General features: G+C 47.5%; 1 protein-coding gene across 1 annotated transcript in view; it reads right to left on the reverse strand.

Moving 5' to 3' along the window:
* Positions 1–7,438: 7,438 nt before the first annotated feature.
* The window catches only part of LOC119388351 (hemicentin-2-like), a 28,382-nt gene continuing 17,250 nt past the window's right edge, over positions 7,439–18,570 (reverse strand). Inside the window, exons 7-9 of the mRNA XM_037656061.2 lie at positions 16,825–16,889; positions 9,764–9,987; positions 7,439–8,182 (exon numbers count right to left, since the gene is read on the reverse strand). Of these exons, the coding sequence (XP_037511989.1) occupies positions 9,887–9,987; positions 16,825–16,889 (166 nt within the window). The 3' untranslated portion in view covers positions 7,439–8,182; positions 9,764–9,886. The remainder of the gene's footprint in view (positions 8,183–9,763; positions 9,988–16,824; positions 16,890–18,570) is intronic.

The raw sequence follows: 18,570 nt of genomic DNA on the forward strand, positions 1-18,570 counted from the left end.
GTGTAAGAGCTCTCTTTATCACCTCTCGGATCCCACTTTTGTAACGCCTGCTTGCTTGACATCAACACTCCAAACATCACACCATTCTATCCACGTACTAACTCCTAAATACAGTTTCTCCCTCACATAATACAGTATTGGAATTTGATAGGTGCTGAAGTTAGTTGATTGATTTGATAATTTTTAAACGCTATTATGTATTGTTCTTTTATTTTGTTTATTTTGATGTTGCTCTTTCTACGTATTGTGTTTATTCTTACATGTACTCCCACACCTGCCAGAACCATAACGGATCGGAGTGTGTACAAATAAAAAAAAAACATCTATTAATATCGTCCAATTTCAATGCTGAGATACAGGTGCCTTCCTGGTGCAATGATACCTGCTAGATAGTGGACGTTATTTATCTGTTCTATGCGTCCGGATCCCAAGCCTGCCTGGGTTGCTGGCCGAGAGCGGCTGTCAGCTGCTATATGCAACTGAGTGGTTACACACGGCACATACTCACCGACTCAACCAGACTCTTCATAGCACGCGAGGTTTTGCTTCGGCATTACCTGCAGAGTAACTGTCATTGTCATTTTGTTTCCTGTTGAGACGGACATATCATTTTTCCCTGGTGCAGTAGCGGTGCAGAGTGCTGTAGCGTAGCGTGCTGCAACTTCACGAAACGCCAGCGCGTACAGTAATTAAATCCGTTACGTACGAACCTTTTGGCTTTTTGGCGGCTGGAAGCGGTTGAAGACGGTCGGAGTCTTCGGGAGCCTGAGACATCGCATACGTCGAAGAAGCGCAAACGCATGCACTTTCGCAAGTTGGTTGGTTGGTTCCTTGGGGGAATAGCCCAACCCACTACGGGGGATCGGCCACGAAGCGTGCGGCAGTAGACTTTGTGAAAAAATAAGTTAAAATGAATATGTATGGCGGCGGTCGTCTCCTTCTTCTTCCTCTTCTACCACTGCCACGTTAATATTAGAGTAGAGTAGAGTAGATCCTAGAAGCTGTGGCTCATACACACACTGGGGGAGCGGTCAAGAACCGGTTAGTTTTTAAAAGGCAAATTTGAAATCGAAGTTCAAACTTTATTTAATTAATACGGAAGAAGTATAAATGAATTAGCATTAAGATTCAATAATAATAATAATAATATTAATAATAATAATAATAATAATAATAATAATAATAATAATAATAATAATAATAATAATAATAATAATAATAATAATAATATAGAATATAATGAAGCAATAAAACCGAGAATTTGGGAAAAAAAGAAGAAAATAGAAATAAAAATTTGGAAAAGTAAATTTTATAATCTAAATGTTTTTCGAAATTTTAAGAAACTCCTGCAATGCATCAGCAATCTTCCCGTCGCTGTGAACTGAAGCTCACTGCTCGTGGAAAATGTTTTCCCAAGCCATTGCTGTATTCACTCGACCACTCTTTTTTGTCATACTACGGCTTAAGGTAAAATATATTTTCTTGTAACCTTCGTCAAGCCTGAAGTATATAGCGACAAATAAAAGATGAAAAAAAAAAGACCTCTACGGCACTGGCTAGTACGCTCCCTTTGATACCTTTCGCACAAAAGGTTTAACTGCGATCTATAACCCTGTACGAGCTCTCGACTATTACGTTTCTTCTTCTGTAACTTGGGGCAGTATGCGGAGATGAGATTGGTGAGATCACGGAAGCAGCTCTAAAAGCAAGATAGTGGATCTTGAGAGAACGTGCCTAGCATGAAACAAATATCGCGTTGTAGAACGGAGAAAGCTTCCTTTCAAAATGAGGAGGCTTGGTAGGAGAAGAAGTATTTGATCCAGCCCTTCTGTGGAGGGATCTATTGTCAGAGAAGCCGTCTATTGGACATTTTCGATATTCTCTCGCACAAAGTATTGCTCGCAAACAAGAGAACCATGGACCCTCACTTCATAAGCAATGTGCTTGTCAGAAGGAATTGTTATACTCCCTCCGTACATTCATGTATCCTGTGTATTAGTCAACAAGTTGTCATGCAGTTAAGAACGCGTTAAACATTATTCTTGTTATCGGAGAGAGAGAACTCTTTATTGAAAAGCAGAGAATTTAGCCGGCGTATGCGAATCGCCGGCCTGCTATTCTGCGTGGGGAAGGGGACTGGGGACTGAAAGGCATGAAAAGAGAGAGAGAGAGAAAAAATGGCATAAAATGGTAAGATAGAATAAACGAAATAAAAAAAGCCGGCAGATCCCACGCATTGTGGGAATCGGTGTAATGCGAAGCAGCCAGCAAAGAGCTGCATACATCGTCTTGTATGTCATTGAGGAAAATGCATATCATAGTTTTTATGTTAACTCCTATTATTTATGTTCGCCACACAGTAATGTCGCGCAATACCAACTTCGGGGTATATCAAGCTAGCGAAACGGCCTCCAGCGCACCATGAGCGTGGCACGTAAGTCATGCTGTACATGACATGTGTGTCATGACTTTCATGTTAACTCGTGTTATTTATGTTCGTCACACAACCACGTCACAAGATACCAATTTCGGTGTATATCAAGCTAGCGAAATGGCCGCCAGCGCACCATGAGCGTGGCACGTAAGTCATGCTGTACATGACATGCGTGTCATGATTTTCATGTTAACTCGTGTTTTTATGTTCGTCACACACTCACGTCGCGCAATACCAATTTGAGGATAGATCAAGCTAGCGAAACGGCCGCCAGCGCCCCATGAGCGTGGCACGTAAGTCACGCTGTACATGACATGCATGTCATGATTTTCATGTTAACTCGTGGTATTTATGTTGGTTACACAGTCACGTCGCAAGATACCAATTTTGGTGTATATAAAGCTAGCGAAACGGCCGCCAGCGCCCCATGAGCGTGGCACGTAAGTCATGCTGTGCATGACATGCGTGTCATGATTTTCATGTTAACTCGTGTTTTTATGTTCGTTACACAGTCACGTCGCAAGATACCAATTTTGGTGTATATAAAGCTAGCGAAACGGCCGCCAGCGCCCCATGAGCGTGGCACGTAAGTCATGCTGTACATGACATGCGTGTCATGATTTTCATGTTAACTCGTGTTTTTATGTTCGTCACACAGTCACGTCGCGCAATACCAATTTCAGGGTAGATCGAGCTAGCGAAACGGCCGCAAGCGCCCCATGAGCGTGGCACGTAAGTCATGCTGTACATGACATGCATGTCATGATTTTCATGTTAACTCGTAGTATTTATGTTCGTTACACAGTCACGTCGCAAGATACCAATTTTGGTGTATATAAAGCTAGCGAAACGGCCGCCAGCGCACCATGAGCGTGGCACGTAAGTCATGCTGTAGATGACATGCGTGTCATGATTTTCATGTTAACTCGTGTGATATTTATGTTCGTCACACAGTCACGTCACGCAATACCAATTTCGGGGTAGATCAAGCTAGCGAAACGGCCGCCAGCTCACCATGAGCGTGGCACGGAGGTCATGCTGTACATGACATGCGTGTCATGATTTTCATGTTAACTCGTGTCATTTATGTTCGTCACACAGTCACGTCGAAAGATACCAATTTTGGTGTATATCAAGCTAGCGAAACAGCCGCCAGCGCACCATGAGCGTGGCATGTAAATCATGCTGTACATGACATGCGTGTCATGATTTTCATGTTATGACTAGTCATTTATGTTCGTCATACAGTCATGTTACGCCATACCAATTTTGGTGTACATTCGATTAACCAAGCGACCAGGAGAGCACAAAGTCGTAGGCGGCTAGATAGATAGATAGATAGATAGATAGATAGATAGATAGATAGATAGATAGATAGATAGATAGATAGATAGATAGATAGATAGATAGATAGATAGATAGATAGATAGATAGATAGATAGATAGATAGATAGATAGATAGATGCGCTCAAAGTCGCAGAAGTTCGCTAAGAAATGCTTCGCATTTAAAAAAAAACAGACTGAGCTTTTGTCTTTTGGGCGCCGACGCAATGAAAGGCAGTCTCTTTCATTGCGTGATTTCAAGGTGCAACTTAAGTTCGTCGAGCTGACCGATACTGTCTAAATATGTGAATAGAAGTTTCAACGCACGCCTCTGTTGTGTGAGGCGGGCTAAAGGTCCCAAGACATAGTCAAATGATAAAGTGATTTAGGCTATCGAATGCATGCAATGTTCATAGAACGCACACTCATCGGCAAACGCTCGACACATATAAAATATGTTCCACAGTTTCCGTGGAGCCACAGTTGTTGCAGTTGCTCTCCCTACGAGGGTTGGCCAAGGTGCTGGTGATAATCCTGGCGCATTTAAGGAAAGCTTATCCGGGCTCTGCTAACAGTGACTGCTGCATCTGCACCCTTGCGAAGAGTCCCTTATCGATCCATGGCTGATCGATAAATCGAATCTCTCATACCCACGTCCTCGAACACAGTTGCTCGATGCACTTAACATTACACATTCATAGCTCACATGCTCCTCGCGTGTCAGCGCCAGGTATACTTTTTAGCTGCATTCTTAAAATAGGGATAACGCCGCCATATTGAAATGGTGCGGCAAAGTGATGCATCGTGACACTAACGAGCGCCAACGATTTGCGCTGCGCAACAGTCTCAGCGCGGCTTCCTGCCATCGTACACGACCATACACTACTACGACCGTCGCAGTTGAAAGTAGAGGGGGAATTATCAGATATGAGGGTTGGGCTAGTTGGTAGCCGGCCCGCTTAGCCGCAGGTGCCATGTCGGCCGCCAAGGTAGCGGTCGTGGGGCAGCATAAGCGAAGAGCTGTAACGAAACGGTAGAGAGTACAGTCAATTACAAAAGTTTCCGGACCACACGAGCGCGCGCCAAACTTTCGTTTGGCATAACTGCCTGTCCGCGCCACCCCGCGGTGCGCCATCTACCTCTGACCACAGCGCTGGACCGGAAACGGGTCGTCGTCTTGTTATTCACTGGTATATCAATTTTCCACTGCAGCGCAGATGAGCGTGGCAGATGATTTACATGCCACGCTCATGGTGCGCTGGCGGCCGTTTCGCTAGCTCGATATACACCAAAATTGGTATCTTTCGACGTGACTGTGTGACGAACATAAATGACACGAGTTAACATGAAAATCATGACACGCATGTCATGTACAGCATGACTTACGTGCCACGCTCATGGTGAGCTGGCGGCCGTTTCGCTAGCTTGATCTACCCCGAAATTGGTATTGCGTGACGTGACTGTGTGACAAACATAAATATCACACGCGTTAACATGAAAATCATGACACGCATGTCATGTACAGCATGACTTACGTGCCACGCTCATGGGGCGCTGGCGGCCGTTTCGCTAGCTTTATATACACCAAAATTGGTATCTTGCGACGTGACTGTGTAACGAACATAAAAACACGAGTTAACATGAAAATCATGACACGCATGTCATGTACAGCATGACTTACGTACCGCGCTCATGGGGCGCTGGCGGCCGTTTCGCTAGCTTTATATACACCAAAATTGGTATCTTGCGACGTGACTGTGTAACGAACATAAATAACACGAGTTAACATGAAAATCATGACACGCCTGTCATGTACAGCATGACTTACGTGCCACGCTCATGGTGCGCTGACGGCCGTTTCGCTAGCTTTATATACACCAAAATTGGTATCTTGCGACGTGACTGTGTAACCAACATAAATACCACGAGTTAACATGAAAATCATGACATGCATGTCATGTACAGCAGGACTTACGTGCCACGCTCATGGGGCGCTGGCGGCCGTTTCGCTAGCTTGATCTATCCTCAAATTGGTATTGCGCGACGTGAGTGTGTGACGAACATAAAAACACGAGTTAACATGAAAATCATGACACGCATGTCATGTACAGTATGACTTACGTGCCACGCTCATGGTGCGCTGGCGGCAATTTCGCTAGCTTGATATACACCGAAATTGGTATCTTGCGACGTGGTTGTGTGACGAACATAAATAACACGAGTTAACATGAAAGTCATGACGCACATGTCATGTACAGCATGACTTACGTTCCCCGCTCATGGTGCGCTGGCGGCCGTTTCGCTAGCTTGATATACCCCGAAGTTGGTATTGCGCGACATTACTGTGTGGCGAACATAAATAATAGGAGTTAACATAAAAACTATGATATGCATTTTCCTCAATGACATACAAGACGATGTATGCAGCTCTTTGCTGGCTGCTTCGCATTACACCGATTCCCACAATGCGTGGGATCTGCCGGCTTTTTTCTTTCCCGAAGTCTAATAACTGTACTGTTACCTTATTTCCAGCGACATAGTTTTTTTTTCATTCGAAAAGGTTCTGTGGTGCTTTCTGTACTTGCTCAACGCCTACGTTTATTGTTGTTGTTAACACGTACTTATTCGACCCGCTGGTCAGGCAGAAGCGAGACAGAACTTTACCAGTGAAATCGACCCGCGCTCCATCTATCGTTAGCTGCTGCCAACATACCATGTCTAACGCCTGGAAGCTCTGGCGTCAGTCGAAGCCGGTTGAGGCCACGTGGCGCCGACTAACCGTGCTTATAGAGAAACAGTGATAACACTATAGATAACACTTATAGAGAAACAGCATGTGTTCAAAGCCGATTGCATGCCTTAGTCCAATTGAATGTGCAGTAGATAAATAAGGAACGGCAATGTCACCGCACGGCCACACATTTCTTCCACCACGACGTAAAGCACCCAGATTGTTCAGCGAGCTTGCAATTCAGGTTTATGTTGTAAAGACAGCAAACGAAATTGATGAAGGCGGGCCTGTCTGAACAATATTCTTTCCTTATTGGATGTAGTTCCCCGCATGTTATTTTACTCTGCCAAACAGCGTGCACATGACCGCACAAGCATACTACTTTCGTGTAACATTAATGAGAAGTAACAGACAATCAAGCCAAGGAAAGTGGGAGGATGTTATGTGTAGTAATTACGATATAAATGTGAAGAAATTAAAGTGAACGAAAAGACAACTTGAAGCCGGCAGGGACCGAGCCTGAAACCTTCGAATAAAGCGCCGATGCTCTACTAATGGAGCTATGGTGGTGTCATCCTCCCGTCCACATTATATGGTGCATCTCAGTGTTCATTGATGTTGTGTCTAATAAAGAAAAACGAGCCCTTGAACTTTCCTTCTTTTTGTACTTTCTTGTAAGTCACCTTTCTGCACCAATCGATAACTCATTGAAACTCCATGGCTCAAACCTTATTCGAAAGATGTGTCTGCATGCAGACGCAGTGCAGGACAGGCCTGCGCACTTCTCCGTCATTTCCGCCCGCAATAGTTGTGGTGACCACCCGGTACGCGTCGATGCAGTCGGCAGCGACGTAGGCGCTTCAAAAAAAGTGATGGAGAAGCCCTTTAATGCAAATCTATTATTTCTCAAGCTTTTGACGAGCCCACTTCTTGGATAATACAGATCTGTGTAACGTGTTTATTTATTCTTCGAACTTTACGAATTGTTCTGGAGTTTCAACCAGGAAGATGAAATGAGAAAAAAAAAAGTACTTCAGTACATGATCAAGTGATGTTTTTTTTCCGTCGCGTGTCACTGGAAAGAGATTGTCTGCAAACAAATGTTGCTTAGCAGTGAACAGCCTACGTTGGCCTACATTAGCCAACGTTTACACCCTGTTGTGCTAATACTAGGCAAGCGTAGCCCGGGATGAGTGGTGCGGGTAGTAGGCGATAAAATACAGTAGAGTAGGACATCACTGCTCCCTGTTTGTCGCTGTTGTTCGTCGTCCATCACTTGTTCACATTCCACGTGTGGAGAGGAAGCGGGAGAAGGGGGCAAATGCTCTCGTGCATGATATGAGGAGCAATCCTTGCTCTTGTAACGGGTACATTTTATTTACACCACCGAGAGAGGCGCCACCAGGACGAGTGTCTGCCGCCGAATGGGGTCTTCAACATGGCCGGCGCGAATGAGAGAGCTAAGGCACGACGCGGGGTTGAGCATTTGTCGACGACTGATGAAGGCGGGCCTCGAACAACTGCAACCGGCAAGTTCGCTGAGACCCGAGAAGTCTCTTCACACGACAAAGGGGACGGCCCAGTTTAGGATGGTGAAGAAGCACGTAGTTTGGTCCGGCACATCATCGACTTGTCGCCAGGGCCAGCTTTAAACACAACTTCCTTCACAGTGATGATGTCCGGCGTACTTGTCGCTGCACGAAAAAAAAGCAAACGAATAATTTGAAAGCACTCATTTACGCGAATAAGAAAAAAACAAACAAACACGTGAACGACGCGGTGGTCAGTCAGGGAATCGTTTTAGTGTTGCCATTTCGATTGGCGAGAACGGAAGATTATGGCTGTCTTCCTAAGAAACTGTATAAAAACTTTGTCAGGTTACGCGACTATTCTTGGGGAGTAAAAAACGCGATACAAAAACTTGGGAAAAGATTTCGGTCAGTAGATGAGCCGAACACACATGCACGTTGTAATGCCCGCTCAAAGCCCGAGATGACGCTATTGGCATCGCTTTCTACTTTGTTTACTAAGATGGGCACGCATGGGAAGGCAGTCGCTATAAGAACCGGCTAACCGATAATCCTGAACTAACAAAACACAAAATTAGAAAAAGAACAAAGAAAATATAGGTGTCATCTGTGTTGTCATTACTTCAACTGCTGTGTCCGTGTCTGAATAGCTTACTTTTTTTACGATGAGTCCCAACCAACTAGCTAAACTTTCATTTGTTCTATCTTTCAGAAGCACTGTATGTGCGCGAACGCAAGATCACAAAGATTTTCCCAACGGCACGCTAACCGACGAGCACATTTAACCACGAAAGTGTATCTGGTCTCCTCTCTGTCAACGTCCTCGAAGCGCGTTCCCTCAGTGGTCACACAGAACAGCGTTGAAAAACTATTCTATATGTCCAAAGCTGTGCGTTGAAAGCACAGTTTTCGACATGTAGAATAGTCATGCATCGCAAAGCAGTTAAGAATGCGCTCAAGTATTCCCTTACGTAGTGATAAAAAGACCATAAATCAGCTTGTTAAAAAGAAGCACGAGGTAAGGAGGCCACACAGTAATCACATTTACAAGCCCTCTGTCTGGTTAGTGTCCACCGGAAAAGATCGCGGGGACTTTCTGCCTATTGGGGTCATGGTCTGTGTCCAAGTCGGCGAAGCGTTCAAGTAACGTTCACTCGAGTGCAAGTGATGTCTTAACGTGAACCATACTTCGTGTTCTACGCAATGTCTCCTTTATTGAAAGTTTATGAGCAATAGCCATTTATAACGGAATATCGTCTTGCGAGAGCACTGCTACCAAAATGTATGTGAACTTCCAGAGCACCCTTAACTGTTATGTACTACAAGTAAACTGCAGAAATTTCTTTTCGCTTTCCGTTAGTTGTACTCACGTAGCATTGGTGCACGATTATCCGTTTCAATATTTGGTAATGGATGCTAAACCTTCACGATCCAGCTTGTCCTTACTGTTTTGTAATTTGTTGAGGTGACAGTGCGATAACAAATTGCCGTGGCGTTCATGAAAAGTGATATTAGTGGTTGTGGCTGACGATTAATCATTTTTCTTCCCGCCGAAAGATATACGCAGAAAGTTTGGCTAAGGTACATTTGAAAGGTGAAAGTAGTAAAAGTACCACTGATGAAAGCAGAATGCAAGTTCTATTTGTGCCTTTCGTGTACACCATTTACTTGGTGTCTTAACTACATAGTCACAAGAAATAAGCGGTGTGTTTTTAAATATGGCAGATAAATGACAATGCTACCAACAGTGTATGTCCAGTGTCCAGGAGTCCTCCACTGGCGCCTCCGGCTGCCTTGAGCAAAGTGTGTTGGGCGCCGGGCGCCGGAGACGCTAGCTGTGGTGCCAGGCCGAGTGTGCTGAGTGTGTGCTCACTCGAGATCGCCCGCGTGGCGCAGTCGGTCAGTTCCCTGTATACCAGCAGCCAACGCACCGAGGCCGGGGGTCAAGATCTTTTCACTTGGCAGGTGACCTAGCCAGGAGGAGACAGTGTGCTTAGAAGAAACTCGGCATTGAAAACATCGCGCACATATCGAATGAACTAAAATACGAACAGGTAGGGTTAATTTTCCAGCAAATAATTATGTTGTATTCAGGCGGAAGGGCTTTTGGATCGAGAACGTTCAGTGATACGTAGATATGTCTATAGCTTTCTGCCGTTGCTCGGGTTATTTGAAAAATTAAAGCAGGGGTGACACAGAAATTCGAACACAGGTTGACTATTACATCGCACTGATGGGAACATAGAGGTGCCATCTGTACAATATCAGCCATAAATACAGTCTACAAAGTATTTTAATTGAGTTTTCATGTTCGTGAAAGCGCCGAATCGGAAACTGATGCAAAAAAAGCGATACGATGGTCATGCGGGGACACTTTGTAAACAACGTACGTCATGAGTTCTGGTCGGGTTACCGCAGGCATGTTACGAGATGGACAGATGGACAACGCTGATAGGGACACCCGACAATGCACAGCCTAACCTGAGACCCACAAGGATAACACTGCAGCGACTTAACCGCGTACTGACTCTGTGTAAAACATTGGCAGTGAGAGGATTATCAAATGACAGTACTGCCACGTCCACTTCTTGTTTTATTTAGATGTATTCGGGTTTGACCAGCAAGGACGGTTATCAGCGCTCGACGCTGACCGCGCCGCATTGTTTGAGAAGCTTCGCGGTTGTAGTAGATCGCTTTGTTAAGATTTCACGCAAGACGCGAATAGTCTAGATTATTCCAGAGTTTGCGCGACCACCAGTGATAAGACTGGAAAGTTCGATGCGTGATGTATAAAAGACGGCGCGCCCCAGCCATGAGCAGTTTTTCGATGGCCGACGCTCTGTTCGCCGCTATCAGTGTACGCTGTGTATCAGTGTATTCCCGGCCACAAGTTCGACCAAATAAAGAGTTTTATCACGGAAGCGCTGACTGCTTCCTTCGTCGACGTCACGACCACGTGAAATCTCGTGGAGGTGCTGTTCGTTCATGTTCCGGACGCCCCCGTCCAGCCGTGAACCCAGGCCAATTCGTGGCGAAGACACCGACACCATCAATCGAGCTAGCCGCAGACTAAAAGGACTACCCCCCCCCAGTACGGACTCCTACCGGACAAGCCAAAGGCCACGGCGACGAAGACAACAAGAACGATGACGGCCGCGGTGTACCCTGCAGCAATCGTGACGCAGCCACCCAGAGAGCCGCCGACCTTCCATGGATCACTAAATGAAGACCCCGAGACCTGGCTCGAGACGTTCGAAAGGGTTTAACATTCAACAACTGGGGCTCCGAAGACAAGCTGCGCCACATCTACTTTTACCTGGAAGACGCAGCAAGGACCTGGTTCGAGAATCGGGAGTCCACTCTTCGAACCTGGGACGTCTTTCGCAGCGCTTTCTTGGAGACGTTCGCAAGCGTCGTCCGGAGCGAAAGGGCTACAGCCTTGCTGGAGACACGGATCCAACTCCTAAATGAAAGCGTGGCCATCTTTGCACAGGAAATGACTCGACTGTTTCGCCACGCTGACCCTGCCATGCCTGAAGAGAAGAAGGTTCGTTTCCTCATGCGAAGAGTAAAGGAACAGCTCTTCGCTGGACTTATGAGGAATCCACCGAATACCGTCTAAGAATTTGTCTCCGAGGCAACAACTATCGAGAAGACGCTCGAGATGCTCACCCGGCAGTACAATCGCCGCGCATTTCAAGACAGCGCAGATGTTCACGCTCTCGGCTCCGACGACTTGCGCGAAACGATCCGAGCCATCGTGCGAAAGGAGCTGCGAAAGCTCGCACTTTTTGCACAGCCCGAAGTGACGTAGATTGCTGACGTTGTACGCGAGGAAATCCAACAGTCACTGGGTGTTCCTTAGCTGGCACCACCCCAGCTGCAAGCAATGAGCTATGCTGCTGCAGCCCGAAGCAACGGGCTCCTCGCCCACGTCAAGACGCCGCACCGCCCCAGCAGTTCCGCCGCCAGGCACCACCACCGCCACCACCGACGTCATACCACCCGCCAGCCGGCCAGCGATACACGCCGAGGAAGACCGACGTTTGGCATGCACCCGACCATCATCCACTCTGCTACCATTGCGGAGAAGCTGGCCACACCTACCGCCGCTGCCAGAACCGACAGATGAGAATGCGTGGGTTCGCCGTTGACGCGCTGCGTCCACAGCGGGGTGAAAGACCACGTGACATCGCTGACTACCTCGCAGGAACGCAGTGGACGCCCCGACAGCCTTCCCGTTCGCCGTCGCCAGGCCGCTATGTCTCACCGCAGCGCCGCCAGTACACTGGCTCAAACCGGGGCCGGTCACCTAGCCCGTATCCGGAAAACTAAGGGCAGCAACCGATGGAGGTGCGGTTGCTGTACGACGAAATACCGAAGATCCTCCGGCGCCGACGACGACGCCGTGACGAAATTTAAGTAACACGCCGCAAGCCGAACGGAGGCCTGACCTCGAAACTTCGCGGCTAGAAGACCTGACAACGCAACGATTTATCCCGCGAACTTCATAGTCCTTCAACGTTGCTCGAGACATGTCATCCTTGATATGGACTTCTTAAGCCTTCATGGTGCAGTCATCGATCTGAGATCCAAGTCAATAACACTATCCACAGAAAAAGCACTACCGCCGTACACGCCGCTAGGGAAGCGCGCCTTGATTGTGCTGGAAGACCAGGTCACCATTCCCCCTCGCTCCAGCGTCATCATTACCGTCGGCATTCAGAAACCAGCATACCTGGAAGGCGTCGTTGAGGGCGATCAGCACCTGCTCCTGAACCGTCAGATTTGCGTCGCAAGAGGCATAGCCGAGCTGCGTGATGGCAAAGCAAAGGTAGTGCTGGCAAACTTTAGCCACGAATATAGGCACCTCAACATTGGTACGACGGTCACCTACATCGACGAATTCGTGGACGCTAGCAATGCTTTCGCCCTCTTCGATGCTAAAGAACCTGCTTCGCCGGATCGAGCCAAACAGATTTCGACGTGAACCCGAGCCTCCCGAAACTCAAGCAAGACCAGCTTAGAGCCCTGCTCCTGCAATTCAAGGACTGCTTCTCGTCGTCGTCAAGAATTCCACAGACCCCAGTCGCGAAACATCGCACCATAACAGAAGAAGGTGACCGACCAATCCGTCAGAGCCCGTACCGAGTTTCGACGCGAGAACGCAAGGCCGTTAAGAAACAGGTCGACGAAATGCTACGCGACGACATCATCCAGCCGTCGAAGAGTCCGTGGGCATCCCCTGTGGTGCTAGTGAAGAAGAAGGATGGGACTCAACGTTTTTGCGTCGATTATCGTCGCCTGAACAAAGCCACGAAGAAGGACGTGTATCCCCTTCCCCGGATAGACGACGCCCTGGATCGATTACACAGCACATAGTACTTTTCGTCGATGGACCTCAAGACCGGTTACTGACAAATAGAAGTCCATGAGAGAGACCGAGAAAATATTGCCTTTATAACACCAGACGGCCTGTTCGAGTTCAAGGTCATGCCCTTTGGTCTTTGCTCGGCACCTGCGACTTTTCAACGCGTTATAGATACAGACGTGCCTCGTGTACTTGGACGACGTCGTTTGTGTTCCTCAAACTTCGACGAACACCTTCGGCGCCTTGAAGCTGTACTTCAAGCAATCAAGATCTCTGCGCTCACCCTGAAGCCTGAAAAGTACGAACCTGAAGGCTGAAAAGTTCGCGTACGAGGAGCTCTTGTTTTTTGGTCACGTGATCAGCAAGGATGGTGTTCGTCCGGACCCGCGGAAAACGGCTGCCATCGCTGCCTTCCCGCCGCCCACCGACAAGAAGGCCGTACACCGTTTTCTCGGCTTGTGCACCTACTACAGACGCTTCCGCAAGGAATTTTCACGAATAGCCGAGCCGCTAACGCACCTCACGAAGATCGACGTGCCATTCAAGTGGGAAACGGCGCAAATCGAACCATTGCAAGAACTGAAACGACGCCTTCAGATGCCTCCGGTACTAGCGCATTTCGACGAATGAGCCGATACGGAAGTCCACACCGACGCAAGCAGCGTAGGACTCGGCGCCGTCCTTGTGTAGAAGACTGACGGGCTGGAGAGAGTAATCAGTTATGCTAGCCGGTCGCTAACAAAGGCAGAAATCAACTATTCCACAACAGAAAAGGAGTGCCTGGCCATCATCTGGGCTACATCGAAGTTTCGCCCCTACCTCAACGGCCGGCCCTTCATAGTTGTGAGCGACCACCACGCTTTGTGTTGGCTAGCTAACTTGAAGGACTCTTCAGGTCACCTCGCACGGTGGAGCCTATGACTTCAAGAATTCGACATTACCGTCGTTTACAAGTCCGGAAGAAAACACTCCGACGCTGACTACCTGTCTCGCGCCCCTGTCGACCCACCGCCGCAGGACGACCAAGAGGATGACTGCTTATTGGGAACCATAAGTGCCGACGACTTCGCCGAGCGACAGCGAGCGGACCCAGAACTCAGGGGCCTTGTGGAATACCTCGAGGGCAGCACCACCGTTGTTCCGAAGGTATTCACGCGGGGACTTACGTCATCTTTCTTGCGCAACGGTGTTCTCCTAAAGAAGAACTTCTCGCCGCTTCGAACCGATTGCCTTCTCGTGGTGTCCTCCACAATGCGACCAGAGGTCCTCCAGGCTCTGCACGACAACCCGGCGTCTGGACACCTGGGTGTTCCTCGCACGCTCGCAAGAATACAGGAAAAGTACCACTGGCCACGTCCGCCGCCAACGTCACACGTTACGTAAAGACGTGCCGGGACTGTCGGCGACGCAAGACACCGCCCACTAGGCCAGCCGGACTTCTGCAGCCTATCGAGCCACCTCGACGGTCGTTCCAGCAAATCGGGATGGACTTACTGGGGCCCTTCCCGACGTCCAATACCGGAAACAAATGGATCGTCGTAGCTACCGACTACCTCACCCACTACTCCGAGACAAGGGCCCTGCCCAGAGGCAGTGCCGGCGAGGTAGCGACGTTCTTCGTTGAAAACTTCGTCCTGCGTCATGGCGTCCCAGAGATCCTCATCACCGACAGAGGTACGGCGTTTACTGCTGACCTAACTCAGGCAATACTGAGATACAGCCAAACAAGCCACCTCCGGACCACAGCTGACCACCCACAGACCAATGGCCTCACCGAGCGGCTAAACAAGACCGTCGCCGGCATGCTGGCCATGTATGTCGACGTCGAACACAAGACGTAGGATGACATCCTTCCGTATGTGACCTTCGCATAGAACACGGCCATGCAAGAAACGACGCAGACGCCGTACAAGCTGGTCTACGGAAGCAGCCCGGCAACGACGCTTGACGCGATGCTACCAACCGCCACCGACGAAGACGATGTCGACGTCGTCGCTTATTTGCAACGCGCCGAAGAAGCTCGACAGCTCGCCCGCCTGCGCATCAAGACCCAGCAGCGGGCCGACAGCCGTCACTATAATCTTCGACGACGCCACATGGAGTACCAACCGGTGACCGTGTATGGCTCTGGACGCCGATACGCCGACGGAAACTTAACGAGAAGCTTCTTCGACGATACTTCGGACCATACAAGGTGCTCCGACGTCTCGGCGCCCTAGACTACGAGGTTATCCCGGACGGCATTTCAAACTCTTAGCGGCGCCGCGCATGTCCTGAAGTCGTCTATTTCGTGCGCCTTAAGTCGTTTTTTGCGCGTTAGCAAACATGAGGACTGTATTTTTTGCTTTATTATTCCACTTTATTTGTGTAGGCACTTGTTTTTTTCCCTTCTATGTTCTGTCGCAAGCATCGGGACGATGCTTTTTCAGAGGGGGGCAATGCCACGCCCACTTCTTGATTTATTTTGATGTATTCGGGTTTGACCAGCAAGGACGGTTATCAGCGCTCGACGCTGACCACGCCGCATTGTTTGAGAAGCTTCGCGATTGTAGTAGATCGCTTTGTTAAGATTGCACGCAAGACACGAATAGTCTAGATTATTCCAGAGTTTGCGCGACCCCCAGTGATAAGACTGGACAGTTCGATGCGTGATGTATAAAAGACGGCGCGCCCCAGCCATGAGTAGTTTTTCGATGGCCGACGCTCTGTTCACCGCTATCAGTGTACGCTGTGTATCAGTGTATTGCTGCAGTTTGACTTTCAGTTTCCCGGCCACAAGTTCAGCCAAATAAAGAGTTTCATCTCGGAAGCACTGACTGCTGCCTTCGTCGACGTCACGACCACGTGACAGTGTTCTCAATGGTTTTTTTTTTCGACAAGAACAGTGACCCAGGGGCCTTGGCTACGGGCCTTTTAAGCAGTCAGTTTTGGTCCATTGCATGTGTTATATTTATATCACATACATATGCTCATTTTGTTCAATAATAGAGTGCTGAAAACGATAGAAAATTGGGCTAGCTGGTAAAGATTCACCATAAAAGAAGTTAACACGAAAAAGCACGAACACAAAAAAAGAGAGCCCTTGAGTTCGTGTTTGCACGTCTTACCGTTTTTACGATCATTAAAGTGTGGTCTGCCATGCCGCTATACATACAAAAAAGGAAAAGAGGGTAGATATAGCCACAAATGTGTTCAAATGGCAATACCTCTATTGAGAAACCTCAGAGGTAAAAACAGCAGAGGTGCTTGGTGGTAAGTCAGTCTGATGAAAAGTGACAAATGTTGGAACCGAGAGGAATTCGCTCGAATGCCACTCAGCTGCCTGACTAAACAATTCAGTGCTGCAGAAATTTAAAGATCACAAAGGGGCAACGCCTACAATTTCTCTGTCCCGTGTATTTTTAGCATACAAACAAGAAAAGGCAGAAACACACACCTGCGTTGACATCCCTGTCGAAAGAGTTCCTCTGTTTCTCTTCGTTCTCGCAGGAATCAGCAGCACTGCAAATTGAAGAATTCATAAGAAGCTATTTATTTCAAATCTCGAGCTACAAAACTGTTCTAATAAAACAGATCGATTTCATAAGGAAGAGTCTTTTTGGAGTTACTCATCAGAGAAATCATTTTAAATCACTTTTTCTATACCTGAACCTTCTTTTTTTAGTTTCTGAAAGCGGCATTTTTGTCTTTTAAAGGGAAATAACAAAAGTATACAAAAACTAAGTTAAATTCACATATGTATGCTAGTGTATGCATATGTGTTTGTCCAGCAACTTCACTCTTACAAACAGCAGTGGGAAAGTGATAGAAAATATGAATCTCATTTGTATGGAATGGTACCTTGGACGCTATACCATGATCCTGCCTTCACGGGAGGCTTTTGTCGGGGCTGTTCCTCTATCGACAGTGTTTGCACCGAGCAAACTTTGTCACTTTATTGATGTAAATGGCCCATATGACAATGTTGCCCATGACGCCAACCTCAAGTCTCCTGAGACAAAGGTGGCGAAGTTTTTGGACAGCGTCCTTGTGCTTTTTGCCAACTGGAGAAGGCCCAACAGCTGGACATCCCGCCAACCGCGGCGTGCCTTAGGGAGAATCATTAAGTCCCACATATTTAAATCTTAATTGGTCGCGTGTAGCTTTTACCGAAGTGGACATGGCTATCGAAGTACAGACATGATATTCACCACTGGAATGCTGCAGTTACTCGACCACAGGGGAGTTCGCGACTGTAACGGGCGGCAACCTTGACAATTGCCTGTCTTCGAACTTAAATCTTGGCGACGTCAGCCAAGAACAGCGCGTTGATGGATTCACGCGCAATTCATGACGCCTACGTCATGTACATTAACGGATTACCGGCAGAATGCCAAGCACAAAAGGAGTCATCAAATGTTGGGTACCATGACTGATAGGAGAATTTTGTGGAGTCCCCGTTTCGCATGTCTGAATAGGAAACTGTTTATTGCGCACGTGTTGAACTTCATGTGTGGGAAATTATAACATTCACCCCATTGCAATGACACAAACGCTTCTTCAGGTGGGGATGAGCCTCGCTCTTTTACACACTCATGACCTCTCCAGAGTTATATTTTATGTCACGTGCATGCCTTTGGTTTAGTTCACGGATCTGGCTATTTATCAACATGCCCCACCTCACGATGAGATTCACAGCCGCATGCCTACAAGAATGGCGTCTGTCATAAAACCGGCCACACCACTACTTTTGTACGTTTGTGAACACGTAAATGTTTTTTTGTTATACTAACATCGCTGTCGAAGGTACTAGATTACTAGACAGCAATACGGCCGTATAGCTGCAACAATGGCGTCCGACGTGACTTTGCTATACACGTACCGCGGAATGTTAACCCTTGGCTACAGCTGTTCAAAGCCGCTAAATTTTCCATGATCTTGCCAAGTAAAAACAAAGTTTCGTAAGGTGACTTGTTCCACTCGAGAGCTATAGCACTGAGTGGCGGATTTTTTATTGTCGGTGCATGATTTTCGAGGCTTGCACTATATAATAAACCAAATAAAAAGACATAAATACAACAAAAACGTGCCTCGTGTTGGGATAACCTAGCCGTTATTTTCACCTATGTGATGCAGACATTGAAAACAGAAGTAAATGATGTGTTAGTTTGCAGGTAGTGGTGTTCGAATGCCATTTTAAGTA

This window comes from Rhipicephalus sanguineus, chromosome 3 (genome assembly GCF_013339695.2).
Source record: "Rhipicephalus sanguineus isolate Rsan-2018 chromosome 3, BIME_Rsan_1.4, whole genome shotgun sequence".
Classification (NCBI taxonomy): Eukaryota; Metazoa; Arthropoda; class Arachnida; order Ixodida; family Ixodidae; genus Rhipicephalus; species Rhipicephalus sanguineus.